At 43.5% G+C, this 21,316-nt stretch overlaps 1 protein-coding gene across 5 annotated transcripts in view; it reads left to right on the forward strand.

The window, feature by feature from the left end:
• The first annotated feature begins 635 nt into the window (after positions 1–635).
• Positions 636–21,316, forward strand: part of LOC311042326 (uncharacterized protein) — a 64,860-nt gene continuing 44,179 nt past the window's right edge. For 2 of the 5 annotated variants that reach the window (XM_084053000.1, XM_084053003.1), the window contains exon 1: positions 10,765–11,038. In XM_084053000.1, the coding sequence (XP_083909126.1) occupies positions 10,984–11,038 (55 nt within the window). In that variant the 5' untranslated portion in view covers positions 10,765–10,983. Of the gene's footprint in view, positions 771–1,990; positions 2,120–10,762; positions 11,039–21,316 lie in introns of those variants that run through there. The other 3 variants (XM_084053002.1, XM_084053001.1, XM_084053004.1) reach the window with 3 other exon arrangements.

Raw genomic sequence — 21,316 nt, forward strand, 5'->3', positions numbered from 1 at the left:
TACAGATTTAAACAGTAAAGCGCAGTCAATGGGGAGAATGCTGGCACCCAACGTAAGTTGTTATGAAAAAACGCTGGCACCCGATGTGTTAATAGGCTACTACCATTGGGCACCAGTCTGCTTGGAATGATACAAGTTGTGAATGCATGCCCCACCCGGTTGTGGAACACCCTGTTGTCAGTGTACCTGTTGCGTCTGTCTGTCTATATTATTAATTGCCTGGCATATGCTGATCACACATTCGACTTCATGCAGGTCTAAACAGTGCATGTGCACACCACGCGCAAATGCACGTGCGTGTCCGTGCACGCTGCCTTTGTGCAAGCACGCGTTGCCTTCGTTCTTGCATTCAGGTCTCTGTATAGTGCGTGCCAGTAACATCAAAACATGCATTGGTGTGAAAGGCGTGTGCTTTACTCGAGCGGTGTGGTTTCTTCCTTTTGAAGAAACCTGCAGTCACTTTGTACTGCAGCACTGAGATTGTGCTCACCTTAGCTTCCTGTAGCTTCCTGTAGCTGCTCCCTAGAAAAGATAAAAAAGAAAAAGTGTGTGTGTGTGTGTGTGTGTGTGTGTGTGTGTGTGTGTGTGTGTGTGTGTGTGTGTGTGTGTGTGTGTGTGTGTGTGTGTGACGTATTAGAAGCTGTAAAACCCGTTAAACCTCGCAGAACCATATCTGAAACTGAGACAGATACATGAGAGAAGATCGACTTTTCAGTCCAACACGATGCATCTGCTCACGGCAATCCTTTGGATTACGCTCGTCACCAAAGGTTAGTGATTTGTATTAATGCTTTCATCTTTTGGGGTTTTTATTTTCTTCATTTCCACACAGATTTTGAGACATATACCTTTTAATCTAAATCATCATTTTTATCATGATTAATAAAAATAAAAAAATGTATTTGTAACGCACTTTATATTTGAACCAAATCTCAAAGTGCTACATGTTAAAAAAAAAAGGAATTCAATAGTAGCAATGGGGTGTTTGTAGCTCTGGATCCAAAGCTTGTGGGCCTACCAATATGTTACCACGTGGTCGCGATGCGACACGTTGTGAGCTTGTAGATCGGCTATTGTCAAATAGCCTAGGTATAAAATAGGGCTAAAGTGGTTAATGTATGTTTAATTATATCATAGTTTATATCTGAAAAGTAACTAGTAACTGAAGTTTTCTAGTAAATGTAGTGGAGTAAAAGTACAATATTTTCCACTGAGATGTAGTGGAGTAGAAGTAAAAGTATTGGAAATTGGAAATATAATGTAATGTACTACAAATACCTAAAAATAAACAATACAATTCAGATCAAAGGTCAGCTAAACACAGTTAAGAAGACGTTTAAAAAGTTAAACAAACACATTAGCCTGATCATTAATATTATTATTACTATTATTATTGTATAAACAATAATAGATGTGAATGTCACAATAATGATGGAAACGACCTAATTTGTTAAACGCTTTTCCAAACAAAGTTTCAAAGGGTTTTTGCAGAACAAGAATGTTAAAAAGAGCATTTAGCAAAGCAAAATGACCTGAAGAAAAACACTTAACATAGAGGTGTTTTCAGAACCGATTCAAGGAGCAAAAGAAAATAATTATCAGTAAAGGAAGGAAAACAAGATGAGCACAACAAGCCTGAGAAAGAATGTTAAAATCAGCATCAGGTCCTAAATCACATTGCATTCATTATAGTGCAAGCCAGCCAGCATCATGTTGCTTAGAAGTCCCAATGGAAGTCCTAAACACATTAAAAGTGCATCAGAATAGTACAAATCAGTTCAGCATAGGAGAGAGTCTTAGGTTTTGTTCAGCAGCCTGACAGCTGCTGGATAAAAACTAGACTCACATGTTATGGAGGGACTTTAAGTGGAGAAGAGATCCAGTAGAATTACTGTAAAAGTTACACATTCCACACCTGCATGGTGGAATTTGTTTAATGTTTACATTAGTTTTCTATTGTAACCTGACTGTATGTTATCTCCTCTCTTAGGCCACGCCTTGGACTGTAACGGGTGCATGCCCGAGATGGGCAACACAGGAGAGCCCTCGGACTGCAATGAGAGTGAATTAATAACATGTGATGAAGACCAGATGTGTGCTGCACACACAGTCAAGTTGGGTATGTGATATAGAGGTATAACCTCAGCATTCAATTTTTGTGATATAAAACTCAGTTTCTTGTACATATTTCAGTGGTTCTCAAACTGGGGTCAGACGACCGGCAAGGGTCCTTGAGGGGTTTCCAGGGAATCCCCAGCAAAATAAGTTAATATAGCATCAAAATATATTTTATATACGTTTACCGCTGTTCAGTGGACAACTAAAAGCTATTACGGAGTTTAACTGACTTTTGAGATTTGGACAACTGTACACCTATTGCAGAGTTTTAGTGACATTGCTGGTTGGACAACAGTGACTGTTAGGTTAGTAAACACACAGGAGAGTCATAGACATGACAGCAATGGTAATAAAACAAATCACACTCAGTGTTTTGGTATTATATGTGTTTCCTCATTTTTGGCCAAGAATTTTCCTTTGGTCCTAAAAAGCATCGCTTATAAATTAATCAATGATCGATCGGTAAGGTGAATCAACTAAAACCATATATATATAAACAAATTGTTATGTAAAACTCGCTTTCTAGTATGACTAAGACATTATCTTGTTTGATTTCAGAAGCAAAAGAGACATTTTTGAAGTACTGCATCAACCCAGATCAACCATGTGGGTCAGTGAACATGGGAGTGAACTATTACAGAGAGGAGTGCTGCAGCACTGACAAATGCAATCTCAATTTCCCCAAAAGTAAGTATCTGTACCGTCTGTTGCTGTGTAAGGCTGGAACAGTTAAAATCAAACTAATAGATTTAATTGATCATTAAAAGATATGGTAACACTTTACTTACAATATTCATAATGTATTAAAATAATAAAATGAATCAAATTAATGGGCATTTGGGCATGTTATTATACGTAGGTGAAACAACTGTGAATGTTGTTTTTCTGTACACGAGTATGTTCAATATGAACTTAATGTAATGTAAACCTTACAGCTCCTGACGAGCTTCCTGCCAACGGGCTGGTGTGCTGCACTGGCAAAGACAACGACTGCACCAACGTTCTACAATGTACTGAGTATGAGGATCACTGCATCAATGGAACAGGTAATAAACATATTGTTTATACTTTATATCCTGCTATCTACCACATATTACACATTCCTCAGCTCTGTATTAACACATTCCATGCCAGAGTTTAATATCATAATGTACTCACCAGTGCCAGCGATTTTATTTATTTATTTATTTATTTTTCACGGCCACAGACCTCGCTAATTACCTTAAGATCGCACGTTAAACTGTTTGTAGACACACAGGGTAGCTGTGTGAGTGGCCCAGAGAAGACCGTTTCATCACTGAGAGAGAGGCCTACAATGAAATGTGTCACTGCGAGGAAAGAACTAGGAGAGGCCGGTCGCGGACGTCGGTCACTGTGGCCTAAAAGGAAAGGTTGAGCTTCAGGTATAAATGACATTCACAGTAACCAGGGAGAAGGTTCTCTCTCCCTCCCACTTCCAGCAATACTGCTATCAACAGTATTAGATCATTCTGCTGGTGTCTGTCTGTCTGTCTGTCTGTCTGTCTGTCTGTCTGTCTCTCTCTCTCTCTCTCTCTCTCTCTCTCTCTCTTTCTCTCTCTCTCTCTCTCTCTCTCTCTCTCTCTCTCTCTCTCTCTCTCTCTCTCTCTCTCTCTCTCTCTCTCTCTCTCTCTCTCTCTCTCTCTCTCTCTCTCTCTCTCTCTCTCTCTCTCTCTCTGTGTGTGTGTTGAAATGTTGAATGTATGTGTGTATGTAGGCCTACTGTATACAGTGTACTACTGTCTACAGCAGGGCTTCTGAAACCTTTTCATGTCAAGGACCTCCAAATGAACATACATACTGTATATGGCGGTGGACCCTCATCTGAGAATATATTCTGCCAGGGACCCCCGCACAAGATTTATATAATGTAATATTGCAAACATATATTTGTTAAAAAATGGCTGATGTATAGGGTTAAAGTGCCCCCCCCCCCCTCCTCCTGATGATTTCACAGTGTGAGAAACAGGAGGTGTAGCGTGTAGCGTCATTTCCTTTTTCTCTCATTGTGTGACAGACATGTACCAGTCTACTGTGACCACATCCTCTCCTCTCTGTCTGCTGTCGTCATACACACACTCTGAACACACACCCACCCACACACACGCACACACACACACAAGCGCGCGCGCGCGCACACACACACACACACACACACACACACACACACACACACACACACACACACACACACACACACACACACACACACACACACACACACACACACACACTGTGCATTTCACTATTTCACTGTATGACACCTGTATGAGCAGTGACCTTCTTGATTCTTGTTCTTCCCCTTTAATGGGTTAAATTATGAATTATGAATGTTTTATGTATTTGTGTTCACAGTGACAATCGGAGGCGTGGTGCTGACAGGGAAGGGCTGTGCCTCTGAGAACATGTGTGCAGATCTAACTGAAGCAACCTGCTGTAAAGGGAACTGGTGCAACGGTGAGAGTAAGTAAAACATTGTTGTTGTTCTTCATCATACCTTTGGTATACTTTGGATGCATCAAGAACCAACACACACACACACACACACACACACACACACACACACACACACACACACACACACACACACACACACACACACACACACACACACACACACACACACACACACACACACACAGTTCAGTATCATTGACAGCCATCATAGACAGACAGACAGACAGACGTGAAGTAAATGAACATAATGTGTACATTAACTAAGGTAACAATATTCTCATGGTAACAGTATTAACTAAGGTAACAGTATTCTCCACAAGTAGAAATGTCCTCATTTCAATCAATTTACCTGAACATAGTAATAAAAAAAAAATCACACAATGAGAGCAATACAGAAACAATACAGTAATTAAACATAATCAAATGTATCGATTCAGCAACACATGAACCACTTTATGACAGAAATATCACAGATCTAGTTCTGATGTGTAGAGTCACCTCACACTAACAACAATGAAAACAATAAACAGAACATGTGAGGGTGTGGAATTAGGCCAATCAGAACACACACAAGACTGTGTGTGTGTGTGTGTGTGTGTGTGTGTGTGTGTGTGTGTGTGTGTGTGTGTGTGCGCGTGTGTGTGCGTGACTATAGGAAGTGTCACTATAGGAAGAAGAAGATGGTTCCCTGTACACAGCGCTGATCCATGATCCACCGCTAATGGAGGTGAATGACACCACATGCAGCCTAACATTTTCTACAAATACGTAGCCACACAAATGCAAAGTAATTTAACATTATTGTCCCCTTAGTGAAATGTGTCCTCTGCATTTAACCCAGCTTCAGGAGCGGTGAGCAGCCACCGTGCAGCGCTCGAGGACCAACTCTATCAACTCTAACACTATCCATCCAGCAAACAAGGGGAGAACATGCTGGGGCTTTAACTGGTTCAAATAGGCTAAACATATGTTTTTCAAAGTATGTGAAATACAGTAAATACATTAATAAAGCTTTATTTTTATTTTCAGAATGATGTGTGCTTCAGTTTGTTCATATGTTGTGATAATCCTGAACGTTCTTTGAATCTGAACACGGTGCTGAACAACTGTCATGTTGTCCCTCTAGGCTATGGGATAATATATGGATAGGCTATGGAGCTACAAATGAAAACTTGCCAAAGCTCGACCTCTAGTATTGGTATTGGTGTGTGTGTGTGTGTGTGTGTGTGTGTGTGTGTGTGTGTGTGTGTGTGTGTGTGTGTGTGTGTGTGTGTGTGTGTGTGTGTGTGTGTGTGTGTGTGTGTGTGTGTTCCTACTATTATTATTATTTATTTATTTATTTTCAAAAATGTGAAAACGTAAAGAATAAAAGCATCCTTTGGAAAATGGTCTGAAATAATGTAAAGTATACGCTATGTGATGTTAACACGGACGGTACATCATTATCAGACCAAAATGGACCCCTCCACTTTTATATGCTCATAATGACTGGATATTGACAGGTTTTGCAGCTATTTGTAGCAATTGTTGAAATATTAGACCTTGAATCATGTGTAGCCCACTTTACCTTATTTCAGACCATTTCCCAAAGCACACATTTATTTCTTAATTTTATTACAAAGTAGGCCATAGATATGAGATATGAGGTTTCTGCCCGGCAACAATGATAACTTCCTGCAGCTTCCTGCAGCCACACATGATCTGCAGGCAGTTGTTTGCAGGCCATAAAAACAGACTTCCTGTGTGGCATAGTTCTCTGTTCATTGTTACAATAGACACAGAGGGGTCAAACTCATTTTGGGTCAGGGGCCTGATTGTGCAAAAATTCTACTTCATGCAGGTCTAAACAGTGCATGTGCACGCCACGCGCAAATGCACATGCTTGTCCGTCCGTCTGTAATTGCGTGCCAGTAACCAATCATGCATTGGTGTGAAAGGCTTGTGCTTTACTCGAGCGGTGTGGTTTCTTCATTGTGAAGAAAGCTGAAGTGACTCTATGTACCCTGACAGAGTGGTCAGCTTAACTTCCTATAGAAGCTGCTCACGTGACTTAGAAAAGATGAGTGTGTTTGTGCACGCGCGCAAACACACTCGTGTGTGTTTGCGTGTGTGTGTGTGTGTGTGTGTGTGTGTGTGGGTTCAGAGTGTGGGTATGAGGACAGCAGACAGAGAGGAGAGGATGTGGTCACAATAGACTGGTACATGTCTGCTTATTGTCACGCAATGAGAGAGAAAGTAAAGTAAATGAAGCTCTTCACACGCTATACCTCCTATTTGTCACGTTGTGAAATCATCAGGAGGAGGGGGGGCTGGGCACTTTAACCCTATACACATCAGCCATATTAGAACACATCTAGATTTAAAACAAATATTTTTCCAGCATTACATTATACAAATCTTGTGTGGGGGTCCCTGGCAGAATATATTCTCAGATGAGGGTCCACCGCCATATATGTACATATTAATTTGGGGGTCCTTGACTTGAAAAGGTTTCAGAAGCCCTGCTGTAGACAGTACACTATACAGTAGTCCTACATACATATATATTCAACATTTTAACCAGACTGCTAATCTTCCCATTGTACCTAAGTATAGTACTTCAGTATTACGTTATATATCCACCACTGAAAATCATTTCGGGATCCAGGGGGTCCACAGCAAAAGCAGTTAATACAGCATCACAATAATTCTAACCACTTTATTTATCCATTTATAAGTTAACTATTCAAAAATATATTTTCGAAAATATATTTTTGAAAAATGTAAAAAAAATGTAAAATCTTCTGGGGCTCTCTAGCACAAAACATTTTCAGATGGGGGTCCGCTGCCAAAATTGTACATCAATTCGACATGAACAAGTTTGAGAACCTCTGACATGAACGACTTCAAAGCACATTCTGATGATATGTAACCTTACAAAACCTGACACAGCATTTTGTTTTCATGACCAACCTTGTGTTGGAAAGAAGATCCAAAACAAATATTCATCACTTTTTCATAAATGCTCGATTCAGTGACAACTGAGCTATGAAAATAAGAGTTCCCCTGACAATGATTTTGTTGAAGAAATGAATACGCATTGGGACAGCTGGGATAGCGAGTATGCATGTAGAAGCTGCATTATCCACAGAACAGTTAATCAAACTAAAATAATTGATGTGTTTATAAAATCATTCATTAATAATGATAATATTTTGGGCGTGTCATTATAGACAACAAGCTTTAATAATGTCAAGAAAATATCTACAAGCTCACAACGCGTTGTGATGCAAAAATGAACCCAAAATGTGTAGAGTGTGTACGTGAACTTGGAAAGACAGTTTCTGACAAACCACAAATCCTGTGACTAGACTCCTTCTCACAGGAAAAGGGAGAAGAAAAAACTGAAATCTCAGCCATAAATGTATGATTGTGTACCATAGTATATATGAATCAGCATTTTAAATGCAAGCGCAGTGATGGCAAAGAAAAGGAACTTGGAAAAGACAGTTTCGGACAAACCTCAAAATCACTCAGTCTAGACTTTTCCAGCCCATAAATGAGAAAGAAAGAAGGAACTGAAATCTCAACTATGAAACTGGATCAAGTCCTCTCCTCATTTGCATTATTGTTTGATATGCATAACATTTTATTCAATGTTTGAATTTCTTACCCTTAATATTCATAGTAAGCTATATAATTTTCTGTTTAGTTTTTTTGTTCTTAAATCACTGACTTATGTTTACTTAATTTGAATTAGCAGCCTATGATAAGATATAGAAGCGGTGGTGATTTTCACTGTCAGGTGAATTAAACCTCTATTTAAATCTTGTTAAGATACAAGAGCTCTGTCCAAGAAAGCAGCAATCAAACATCACAGGCGATTCTTGAAACTGTTGCAGGACCCTTGCTATAAAATCCCATAGGGCCCTGTCCATCTTGAATGAGCCATGTATTCCTATGGGCCTCAGGTACTTGCCTATATTGCCTGTTCATAAAACATATCTTTAAATGTGAAGTCTTTTGGTGGTTAATCTTCTGAAATGCAGGGTCAGACTCTGGAACAATGGGTCTCAGTTGGACCAGCTTTCTAGAGGGCCCCCCTGACCTTTGGGCCCCTGGGCCCGTACAGAGATCCAGCTCTGATAGGTCCAGATCCTATGTCATCCAGCTCTCTTTCCATCCGTCCATCCGATTGGTTCGGGGCTTTCCAACATGGTGGGCCAATCACCACCCACAGCACCTTCGAGCTACCACACACACACACACACACACACACACACACACACACACACACACACACACACACACACACACACACACACACACACACACACACACACACATCCTGAATGACTGCAGGTCAGTTGCCCTAATCATAAAGATCTTCAATAATTATTCTTAAAACAGGAACTTGTGGGACATCACCTTTTAGTTCCGTTTCAGTTTGCATATGAGCACATGCACACGATGCTACATGCCTCAAAGACCTTCAGGGCAATAAAACGTACAACTCATGCCAAGCTGTTGTTTGTAGATTGTCATCTTTCAACAGCATTCAACCTGTTTGTGGATTCACTCTTAAACACTGGGTTGTTGTTTGGATCCTTTCCAACAGAAAACACCATGTGGGTGAAATGAGTTCCTCAGGGGAGCTGATGAGAGCGACCAGCATAAATACAATTTATTTACTCTTACTTTGCTTGAGTATGCCAATGTTTCAATACTATACTTCTACTCCTCTACATCTCAGAGGCAAATATTGTACTTTTTTCTCCACTACAATTTAGGGTTGCCAACCGTCCCTTGAAATACGGAATCGTCCCGTACAGTATTTGTCACGTAATGAACTGATTAGGGACGGACTTTGTTCCTTATTTATATGAATCACAGAGTTAAGCTCTATTTTATACTCTGTATATTCCAAAATAGCCGATATACAAGCTCATAATGTGTCACATTGCAACACGTTATACGCTTGTGGATTACCTATTATTGAAGTTATTTTGAACCAAAACCCAAAAAAAGAAGTTAAATGGGCCTTTCATAATGACTTATTTTACATTTGGTACTTAAATATATATATCTAATGCCAATACTTATGTACTTTTATTCAAGTAAAATCTGAGTAGCCTACTAATCCAAGTATTTCTTCCACTACTGCAAGCATGAACACGCAACACACGCAGGGCTTTGGTTACGCTCGGCTGAGTGCGTCTCAGGTGAGCTCTATTCAAACACATAGCTGTGTTCTACTGATATATATGAATGAGACATCTAACCACCACAACCACATCTAATGAGACATTAGATGTGGTTGAAACAATACTATTAGCTTAATAAACAGGTAACACATCTGTACCATTGATATGCTGCCAGGGTCAATCCATGTGTTAATCCACACTGCCCCACTCATTTGTTGGGGATTTCCTGTAGAGCGTTCATGCTTATTATGAAGCCACAGTTTGAATACTCCTGCAGGCATGGACATGTTCCTGTCGCTTCCCTTCATACCACGACGTTTAAACACATACTGTAGGATATCGCTGCTGTCAGGCAGAAACCTCTTATCTCCCTGTTTGAACTTTTCGTGTTTTTTTTCCGTAAATGAACGCCTTACTTGATGATACTACAGCGTCACACAAAAGCATAACAGAGTAGCAAATCCACAAGCTACAAACACGGCGCGAAGCCGTGAGCTTGTAGATCTGCTACTTTTGATGCTTTTTCAATTTGAATCCTGAAAAGTATACAGTTTCTGTATACGGTGAGGTTTTCACCCGACAGAGACGATATATAAAGTCACATTTGCCCGTGTATTGTGTAATAATGGGAGCATGATTGTGTAACAAAATGGTCAAAGTCAAAAAACTATAATCCACATTGGACAAATGCAGTACCAAAAGTAAAAGTACTCATTGTGCAGAATGTCCCATTTCACACGTTTTCAAATGTATAAAAATTGTTTGAAAACAGCAGATCTACAAGCTCACAATGCGTCGCATCGCGACGCATTGCGAGCTTGTAGATCGGCTATTTTCGAATAGACAAAATATATGTACCGTAGACCTTAAGTGGTTAATGTATGTTTAGAAATAGAAAACCTAAATCTAAAAAGTAACTAAAGTTTTCAACTAATTGTAGTGGAGTACAAGTACAACATTTGCCTCTGAGATGTAGCGGAGTAGAAGTAAAAGTATTGAAAATTGGAAATACTCCATTTTACTCAAGTACAGTACTTGAGTAAATGTACTTTACACCACCTGACAAATGCCACATATTACCACACTGACTCCCATTCAGACGCCACGCCTCCTTCACAGACGTACAGTATTAGAAGCTGTAACCCTGGTTAACCCGCGCAGACCCGCGTCTGAACCTCAGACAGGGAAATGAGAGAAGATCAACACAATGCATCTGCTCACAGGAATCCTTATTATCCCCTGGATTACGCTCGTCACCAAAGGTCAGTGATTTGTATTAATGCCCTCATATTTTTGGGTTTCATTTTTTTCATTTATCTTTCTTTCTTTGTCTTATTTCCAGGCAGATTTTGAGATTTTGTGTATACATTTTAATCATAATATTGATTATGATTTTAATATTATTATTATCATTATTATTATTATTATTGTATAAACAAGAATAGATGTGATTGTCACAATAATGATGATAACAACTGATGATAACAACTTAAATTTGTTAAACGCTTTTCCAAACAGAAGTTTCAAAGAGTTTTTGCAGAACAAGAATGTTAAAAAAGAGCAATCAACAAAGCAAAATCCGAAAACATTAATAGTCAAACAGAAAAAAGAAGTTATTAAATTAGAGCTGTCATTGGAAAATTACCTGAAGAAAAGCACTCCCCCCCCCCCCCCCCTCCCTGTAATTAAGGGGGGGGGGGAGAGTATTATATGTATTTAACCTTTGAAGGAAATCTAGCCTACATATGTATGAAATGAAATGTAAAAGCAAAAAGAAATACATAAAAGACATGGTGGGCAGTGTTTTCAGGTGCCCACTGTTCCGGTTACCCCAGCCAGTAGTGATGCTTCTATCTCTCTCTCCCCCTCTCTCTCTCTCTCTCTCTCTCTCTCTCTAACCTGGCCACAGTCTGTCATAATATGTCCACACACACACACACACACACACACACACACACACACACACACACACACACACACACACACACACACACACACACACACACACACACACACACACATGCAACAGGCTGTAATGAGCGTGATTTGTTAGCAACAGAATTAAATGATTACCTGTTGAGAACAACAGAGCGTGGTGAAACTTGAAGTTAATTGTGTCCGTGATGTTGTCGTTTGATGTCCAGTTGTCCACCATGTTATGTTTGCACATTAGACCATAAACTGCCATTGATCCGGCCGTGTTTTTGTTTCTCTGCTCGTGACACGCTTGTAGATCTGTTTTGCAAAAGCGTGACGTATAGTATTATGTCTGTGCCTGCGGCAACACTGGAACCTGGTAGAATCAGTGTTGCCAGGTCTGCTTATTATAAGCAATGTTGGGCTTATTTGGTTGCTTCTGTTGGGCTTAACAGCTTAACATCACGTAGCCATGTCCTCGTCTCTGGTCCTACGTGGAAGAGGCAGGCTTATGCGGGTGGTTCGTATAGGAAACCAGGTGGTAATGATATGTTTAGCAGTCTGCTCATCCTCGCCACACCGCCATCAAGCCCCACTCACTGATGATTTGTGTGTGCGTGCGTGCGTGCGTGCGTGCGTGTGTATGGCTTTAAAAGCAGTGATAAGGAACATGGGAAGAGGTCTACTGTAGGAGGAGATGAGTTTCAGTTTATACATAAGCCTACCACCGGCTGCTATGTTTAAAGCTGCATTACACCTCAAGCAGACTTAAATAATTTAACCTTTGAATTAATTGTCTGTTTTTGGTCTTATTTTGTTTATAAAGTGCATGCTATTCTTGTGTGGCCCTCAACACAGGTTTGATCATTCCAGGCTCAAATTATTAGTATTGCCACCACCACCAATAATCATGATATAAGAGCAACTATATGCACATACAAACAACGTTCACTGGAGCAGTGGAAGCTCTGTTTTGTTGTGGGTTACGTGGTACTTGTGTTGTTGTTGTGGAGCATTTCCTATGACAAAGTATAGATAGCCTACAGTAGTGTCATTGCTGTAACTTGCTATCTGGAATGTGATGCTTTTTTCCTCTGTATTCTTATGTTGATTTTTGAACTGTTTGGTTGCTACTATATATGTCTATGAAATTAATTCAAGGACCCCAACAGAAACAAGTCCGCAAGGACTTTTTTGGCCGGACCTTTTAGACAAAAGCATTATAAATGTAACTGTGTTGTTTTACATTCTTTTGCCTAATAAAAATGTCAATCAATCAATCAAAATGCTGTTGCTGCAGGGTGAACTATGGGTTTCATATAGTATAATGGATGTCTTATAGCCCCCCCCCACCCAAAATCCCCACCAGCCGGTAATGGACACTTATGTGGAATAATAAAATATCAAATATCAAAACCTCACAAAGAACGAGCTACGACTTAATATGCCCATGGTTGTGTACATTTAAAACCAGTCCTGACAGGACTACATACAGATGTGCCACTTCAAAACTTAACATGTCCTGCCATCGGCAAAACAGTACATTTTCAGGGGATTCCCAGGGCAATAAGAGGGACAAAAAAGGGCATTTAAAATGCTGAATTATTTTGAAATCTATGATTCCCTTTGCTGCCACAAGGGGTAGCAAGTTTACAAGTTCTCTCTCTCTCTCTATAATGATCATTTTGATCATTTTGTCCTTGTTCCCTTGTATTATTTTTCTTATTCTGAATATGTATTATTATTTAGTGTCATACTGTATGTAACGCTTTGGCTATATAAGAATGCTTGTCATGCCTATAAAGCATATTTGATTTTAATGAGAGAGAAAGAGAGGGAGAGGGAGTGAGAGAGGGGGAGAGAGGGGGACAGGGACACAATCAGAGGGGCCAAGCAGACAGACCGACAGACAGAGGGGCCAAGCAGACAGACAGACAGACAGACAGACAGACAGACAGACGCAAGCAGACAGACAGACAGACAGACAGACAGACAGACAGACAGACAGGGGGCAGGCAGACAGGGCAGACAAGAGGGGGCAGACAGACAGAGGGGGCAGACAGACAGACAGACAGACAGACAGACAGACAGACAAGACAGGGCAGACAGACAGGGCAGGCAGACAGACAAAGAGGGGGGGGGGTCAGGCTTTCAGACTTTCAGTAGTCAACTCTTTGGGGGGCTTTTGATATGTAAAGTTGCTTCAGCCATTCAGCTCTTGAACAGAGTGTGAATGAGGAAATCAAAATTACCTCTTCATGACACTGGCCACCTAACTGCAAATTGCAACACAAGATTTTTACATTTGTTGAATCTAGGGTTGCGATACCTCCCATAGGCAGCCAATGCAAAAAAAGGGGTTTGCTATCTGATTGTATTAAACAACGTTAAACTCACCAACATTGCGGCTCTATGGAAAGCTTGAATTATCCTCTTTCTATCTGCAAGTGTTTGTTTCCTAAAAATCCACTGTAGAGATTTTATGGGAGGTATTGCAACCCTAGATTCGTCAAATTAAAAAACAATCTAGTGTTGCAATTTGCGGCTACTGGCCACCTATAATATTAGGGAAGTCAGAATCAGTTTTACCTTTTATTTTACAACAAACAGGGCAGAATATACATGTGACTGCTAAGCAGTCACAGGTATTATAAGGGCAGCAACAAGAGTAATAGTAATGATAAACAATGGAAAGGTAGAATTGATATATTTATTTTACTCACAGAATACATAATAAACATGCAATATTGAACAGATGCAAATAAAAATAAGAAAAATAAAACACAAGATACATGTACACACACACACACACACACACACACACACACACACACACACACACACACACACACACACACACACACCAACACATTCTCACTCCCAACTAGTCACTTAATGAAGAACCGTCAGTAGCCCCTAAACGTCCGATTATGAAGGTCCTGGTTCCCCTAAAAGTCCGATTTTGCAGTCCTGGTTATTTCTCCCTAACGCCCTAAAAAGTCCAAACGGGACTATGTCGTTTGCGCATGTGTGACAGGGTCAAAGCAGGGGGGTGAAACCAAATTGTAACATTTTTTATTGATGATGAAAAACCTGTATTACGCACTTAAAAACATCATTCTCTTAACTATATTTCTGCACTGCATGTTTTATGGTTGACAATGTATTTCCCCCCGGTCCCCGAGCCACTTGACATTGGACTCCCCTATAGGCTGTGTGACATTGGCCTTGTGACAGCGGACGGCCAATGTCCCCAGGTCACGCTGGTGGCAGAGCGAATGAGGGCGGAGTAGGGTGTGGCCCACCTTATTCAAAAGTGAGCGCGAGCCACTTGGACAGCAGAGAGACAGGCATACAGGGCAGTGTGGAAGTGACAGCCAGAAGGGACGGTTGTGCACAGGAGGAGCAGACATACCACGGAGCAGAGGTGGGGAATACAGTGATCGCGGCACGTACCAAGCCACCAGCAGCGGACGGTGAGCAGACGGCGCAGTAGCAGCAGAGACGGGGAGGACAGACAGACGAACCAAGGAACGGAGGAGAGGTCCAGTGGCGATAACGTTGCGCGCTTCACACCCTCAAAGCCAGACGTACAGTCTGGCGGGCGAGTAAGTGTCCTTCTATGCAACGTTACCTTTATAAACCCACGGTCCTAAACCTCATATGTGAAATATACCTGAACAGATGAACTGGTTCTAGTTTCTATGATTGCAGGCAATACGCACGAAGACAAGAAGAGACAGTGATTCCTGGCCTAAACCCCCGCTCCAGTTAAACCCCATATAAGGACATTCCCACCTTTTGCATTGAACCGTGATGAGTATATGATATATAGCAATTGAATTGGCACTTGGCACTTTACTGCTTCAGTAATAGTTGGCACTTTAACGCTAAATTCATTATTTATTTGCTATAGTTTGCACAAGCCCTGTCTGTTTTTAGTGTTTGGTGATTGTCTGTATTCCTGTATTTTAGTTAGTTAGTGGGCGCATTAGGAGGTTGAGGTTTTAGAATTAGTGTTATATTTTGTTTATGCTTTTCAATATTTTATGGCTTATAGACGCCACTGTATTAGCTTAATAAAATAGATTACCTTTTTATACAAACCTGTTTCCGTCCAGCTTTCTCCAAGGGATATGTGTTGAAGTGTTGTTCTCATTTAAAAGTATTGTACTTACCTGGGTAAACTCGAACCTGTGAATAGCCTAAGAAAGAGTGTTACAGAGGACCCTACCTCTTAAATAAAAAGGTGGCGTAGTCTTGCAGTACCTAACAAACAGTATTATTCTCACAGTAATTACGCACCCCGCACTTTACCGTGCAACTGATATTTTATTGTTGTGAGTTTAATGTGTATTGTTATTTATTTATTATTGAGACAAAGTAAAGAGTGTCAGCATTCTAAAAAGAAGTGGCAAGTTACATGTGACAACCTGGCCACCGTCACATATTTGGCGTAGCGCGGCAGGACTGGGTAGAGAACAACACAAAATCCCTAAGAGAAACTGTATTGAAATTTTGCTGTTTTGCTGCTTTTTGTTTTGTTTTGTTTGGTTGAATCAAGAAAGTAATGATGATGATGCCAGTGTATCCAGGGGCACCGTGGCTACCTAAGTTTTCGGGCATAGAAGGTGAGGAGAAATACAGGGAATGGAGAGAACAGATTAAAGGATTATTGGGCACTCAGGATTTAACAGAGGAGAAAAAAGTTGCTTTTGTAGTACAGACCCTTACTGAGGAAGCTAAGCGACAAATTAGTGTAATTGACAAGGAAGATCGCAATACAGTGGCCAAAGTCTTTAAATGTTTAGACACGTTGTATAAAACATCTGTTTCTGCTTCCCAAGCTCGTGCCTTGTTCTATGGCTGTGCGCAACGCGCAGGCGAAAGTGTGCAGGCTTATATTTTGAGGCTTAGAGAGTTGTTCTGCGGGCTGCGGCGGCTCGACCCAGACACCGCTCCCTCCGATGCCATTCTGCGAGAGCAGTTACTTGTAGGACTGTCTGAAGGCCCTCTGGGTCAAGCCTTAAGAATATATGCCCGTCGAAACCCCACAGAAGACTTCGCCGCCCTAAAAAATGAGGCCTTCCTACTAGACACTGAACATAGAAGAGAAGGGACTGCTGAAATCTTGTGCCATGCTGTTAAACCTGTCTCTATCCCAACACCCTCACAGGAATCTGAATGGAGAGAGAAACTGAAACAGGAGATTATGGAAGACGTCAAATCGCAAATGCAGGGGTTTACGCAGGAGCTCATGAAAGAGATCAGACCGCTCCTTCGACCCAACACCACCGATACACGACCTCGCGGTTCGCCTCCATCTGAACGACGCCGGGAGCCGTACCAACGCAACGAGTGGGATGAGGGAGGTAGGCCGATCTGTAGGAGCTGTAGGCAGTCTGGGCACATTGCTCGCTTTTGTAAATCTGACCCCAATCATTTAAACTAGTACGCCCTGTCGCCGAGGTCCGGGAGACAGGGGTGCAGCGCGCACTCGCCAGATCAAGGGCTAATGAAGTGTTTATTGGGGACTGTCCGACTATTGGGATCACTATGGGAGGAGTCCACTTAAGGGGGTTACTGGATACTGGGTCACAAGTCACATTAATGCAGCAAAGCTTATTTGAGGAAAAATTCTCACACCTAACGTTGGGAAATGGGCCCCTTGTTTTTAAATTACGCGCCGCTAATGGTCTTGACTTACCGTACACTGGCTATGCCATATTGGACCTAGAGCTGGAGGGAATGAAGATCCCAGGGAGAGGAGTTGTAATCGTGAAAGATGAACATTGTACTCAACCGCTGATTATTGGGATGAATGTCGTGAACGCTGTATGGCATGCCCTCTTTAAATGGCCTGGGAGGCCTGTGTTTCCATGTCAGCAGGGAAGGACGCTGTGGAAGGACGCATTCGCCACCTGTAGGAGGGTGGAGGCAGTGACGAACGAAGATGGGTCCATCGGTTATGTGTGGCCGGTCGGCCGGCGGAGGATTCGAATCCCCGCGCAGAGTGAAGTGATGATCTGGGGCCGCGCTTGGAGAGGACCAAATGGAGCGGACTACGAGGCCTTGATGGAAGCCTTGCCGGATGGAAAAGATTTGGGAGTGGCCCGTGCCCTCGTCACGGTGCGCCACGGACGTGTTCCCATACGAGTGTGCAACCCACACGCATATAGTCTGGTCCTGGACCGCCACCAGAAGCTGGGGAGGCTGTACCCGGTGGAAGAAGCGGATGTCCGAGGCGGCAGGGACCTGAGCCTGTCCCTGGGGACCGACGGAGAGGTGGAAGTGGCCGTAATCAGTGTGGAAGATGATGGACCACTGAAGACCCTGCCCGAAGAGATGGAAGTGTTGACGGAGCGTGATGACCTGCCGGAGGCGCAGAAGAGAGAGTTACACGAGATGTTGTGTCGGTGGAAGAAGGTGTTCGCCATCCATGACGAGGATTTCGGACGGACGGACGTCGTGCAACACCAGATACCGACCGGAGACGCGGCACCCATACGAGAGCAACACCGGCCGTTGCCGCCCTCCATGTACCGGGAGATGAAGACCCTCCTGAATGAGATGCTGGAGAAGGGAGTCATCAAGGAGAGTTGCAGTCCGTGGGCGGCACCTATCGTACTGGTCAAGAAGAAAGATGGCAGCTGGAGGTTCTGCGTCGACTACAGGAAACTTAACGCCGTGACGCACAAGGACGCCTTCCCCCTACCCAGGATAGAAGAGACGCTCACCAGCCTGACGAAGGCGCAATGGTTCTCCACGTTAGACCTGGCCAGCGGGTATTGGCAAGTAGGAATGGATCCCCGGGACCGGGAGAAGACCGCCTTTACGACCCCGCTGGGCCTGTTCGAGTTTCAACGCATGCCGTTCGGGCTTTGTAATGCGCCCGCGACGTTCCAGAGGCTGATGCAGCAGTGTCTGAGTGGTCAGGTGACAGAATCCTTGCTGGTATATCTTGATGACATTATAGTATATTCACCTGACTTCTCCTCTCATCTACAGCACCTCGAGCTCGTCTTCCAACGCCTGTGGAGACATGGACTGAAGCTGCGGTTAGACAAATGCAAACTTCTGCGGAGGGAAGTGCAATTTCTGGGCCATGTCGTGGACAAAGAGGGAGTGCGGCCCGATCCGGAGAAAGTGGTGGCAGTGCGGGACTGGACACCACCCTCAACGGTCCGCGAGGTCCGCGCGTTTCTAGGTCTAGCGGGTTACTATAGGCGTTTCGTGTCCTCTTTTGCTGCTATAGCACGACCCTTAAACAACTTATTGATAGGAATCCCAAATGACGTAAAATCCCACCAGTGTAAAGTCGAGTGGACTTCGGAGTGCCAGCGGGCGTTTGATGCGTTAAAGAGTGCCCTCACACAAGCCCCGGTGTTAGCGTATGCGGATTATACACAGCCTTTTGTGGTTTACACTGATGCGAGTGGCCGTGGGTTGGGAGCGGTTCTAGCCCAGGTCCAAGACGGTCACGAACGTGTAATAGCTTATGCAAGCCGCAGTCTCCACCCGACCGAGCAGAATGACGCAAATTATAGCTCGTTCAAATTGGAGCTTTTGGCCCTTAAATGGGCCGTGACCGAGAAGTTTAAAGATTATCTCACTGGCGCTCGATTCACAATATTCACGGACAATAACCCTGTTGCGCATCTCCAAACGGCTAGATTGGGAGCTGTGGAACAACGGTGGGCTGCTCAACTTGCGTCGTTTACTTTCGACATCAAGTATCGACCGGGCAAAAACAACGCCAACGCTGATGCCCTATCGCGGTTCCCAGTGCAGCCTGTAGATGTGGCGGCTGTACAATCGACGCCAGCAGCCCGGGAGGATGAGTGGAGAGAGACGCAGGATCGGGATCCAGATGTGCAGGTGGTGAAGAGGTGCGTGGAACGGGGGAGAGCCCCTAATATGGTGGAGAGGAAGAATTGGACTCGGGGAGCGCGGCAACTGTTACGCCAGTGGAACAAACTGATTATACGAAATCATGTGTTATATAGGAAGGTGACCGATCCTTATACCAAAGAACAATACTCACAGATCATTTGTCCAGGTTCACGCAGAGAGGAGGTATGGAGAGGAATCCACACGGCCGCGGCGCATGCTGGGTTGGAGAGGACCTTGGCCCAGCTGCGACGTCGGTTCTATTGGCCAGGCATGGAGGGAGCGGTGCGTCAGTTACAACAGGGTTGTGTCGCCTGCAGCCTGCAGAGGAACAGGTCAGAGCCTCGGGCCCCCTTACAACCCTTTGAAGTCTCATATCCACTAGAAGTAATAGCCATTGATTTCCTCACATTAGGTAGGCCTGCTGATGCGTGGCAAAACATTCTGGTAGCTACTGACTTATTCACCCGTTATAGTTGGGCTATTGCCACCCGAGACCAGACTGCGCACACCACTGTCCGTGCGTTATGGACGCATATTATCCAGCCGTTCGGCTGTCCGGCCCGGTTCCACTCAGATCGAGGCCCCAACTTCGAGTCCGAGTTAATGCACCATTTATGTCAGACTTATGGTATTGCAAAAAGTCGCACCACTCCGTACCACCCGGCTGGGAACGGTGGAGTGGAACGATTTAATCAGACATTACTGAACATGTTGCGATCACTAGACACTGATAAACAAGGAAGATGGAATGAGCACTTACCCGAGTTAGTTCATGCTTATAACAACACGATCCATAGTGCTACGGGTTATGCCCCCGCCTACTTAATGTTTGGCCGACATTTGAGGCGCCCTATAGATGTCCAGTTAGGAGTGCAGTCAGCGCAAGAGCGCATGGGAGTGGGTGGCTGGGTACAGGACCACCAACAGAGAATGGCGACAGCTTATAGGACCGCAGGGGAGAGGATGGGAGAAACGGCCAAGAGGAGAAAGCAGGTTTATGACCGTAGGGCCGGTATTACACCCCTATTACCAGGAGAGAGAGTGTGGATTCGAAATAGGAAGAGAGATGGCCAGGGGAAATTGAGTACGTGGTGGGACCCCGAGCCTTACGCAGTGATGGAACAGGTGGGAGCTACGGGGTTGGTGTACCGAGTCAGACCCGAGAAGGGGGGGCGAGAAAAGACCATACATAGAAATGCGTTGAAAGTGTGTGTAGCCCCCAGGTCGCCCCACGAGGACCCCCCAGCTGTAGTGCAGCCCGAGCAGGTAGAAGCAACAACGCCGCAGTATTATGGGTTTCTCTCCGTCCCGAGAGCACCAGATGAGCCACGGCGCTCGGGAAGAGCAAATATAGGCCAGCCACCCCAGAGGTATGGACATGATTAGGGACAGTTGCAGGGACTGGCAACGGAAAAGTGGGGGGGGATGTGACAGGGTCAAAGCAGGGGGGTGAAACCAAATTGTAACATTTTTTATTGATGATGAAAAACCTGTATTACGCACTTAAAAACATCATTCTCTTAACTATATTTCTGCACTGCATGTTTTATGGTTGACAATGTATTTCCCCCCGGTCCCCGAGCCACTTGACATTGGACTCCCCTATAGGCTGTGTGACATTGGCCTTGTGACAGCGGACGGCCAATGTCCCCAGGTCACGCTGGTGGCAGAGCGAATGAGGGCGGAGTAGGGTGTGGCCCACCTTATTCAAAAGTGAGCGCGAGCCACTT

This window comes from Gymnoscopelus microlampas, assembly GCF_963454915.1.
Source record: "Gymnoscopelus microlampas genome assembly, chromosome: 3".
NCBI lineage: Eukaryota > Metazoa > Chordata > Actinopteri > Myctophiformes > Myctophidae > Gymnoscopelus > Gymnoscopelus microlampas.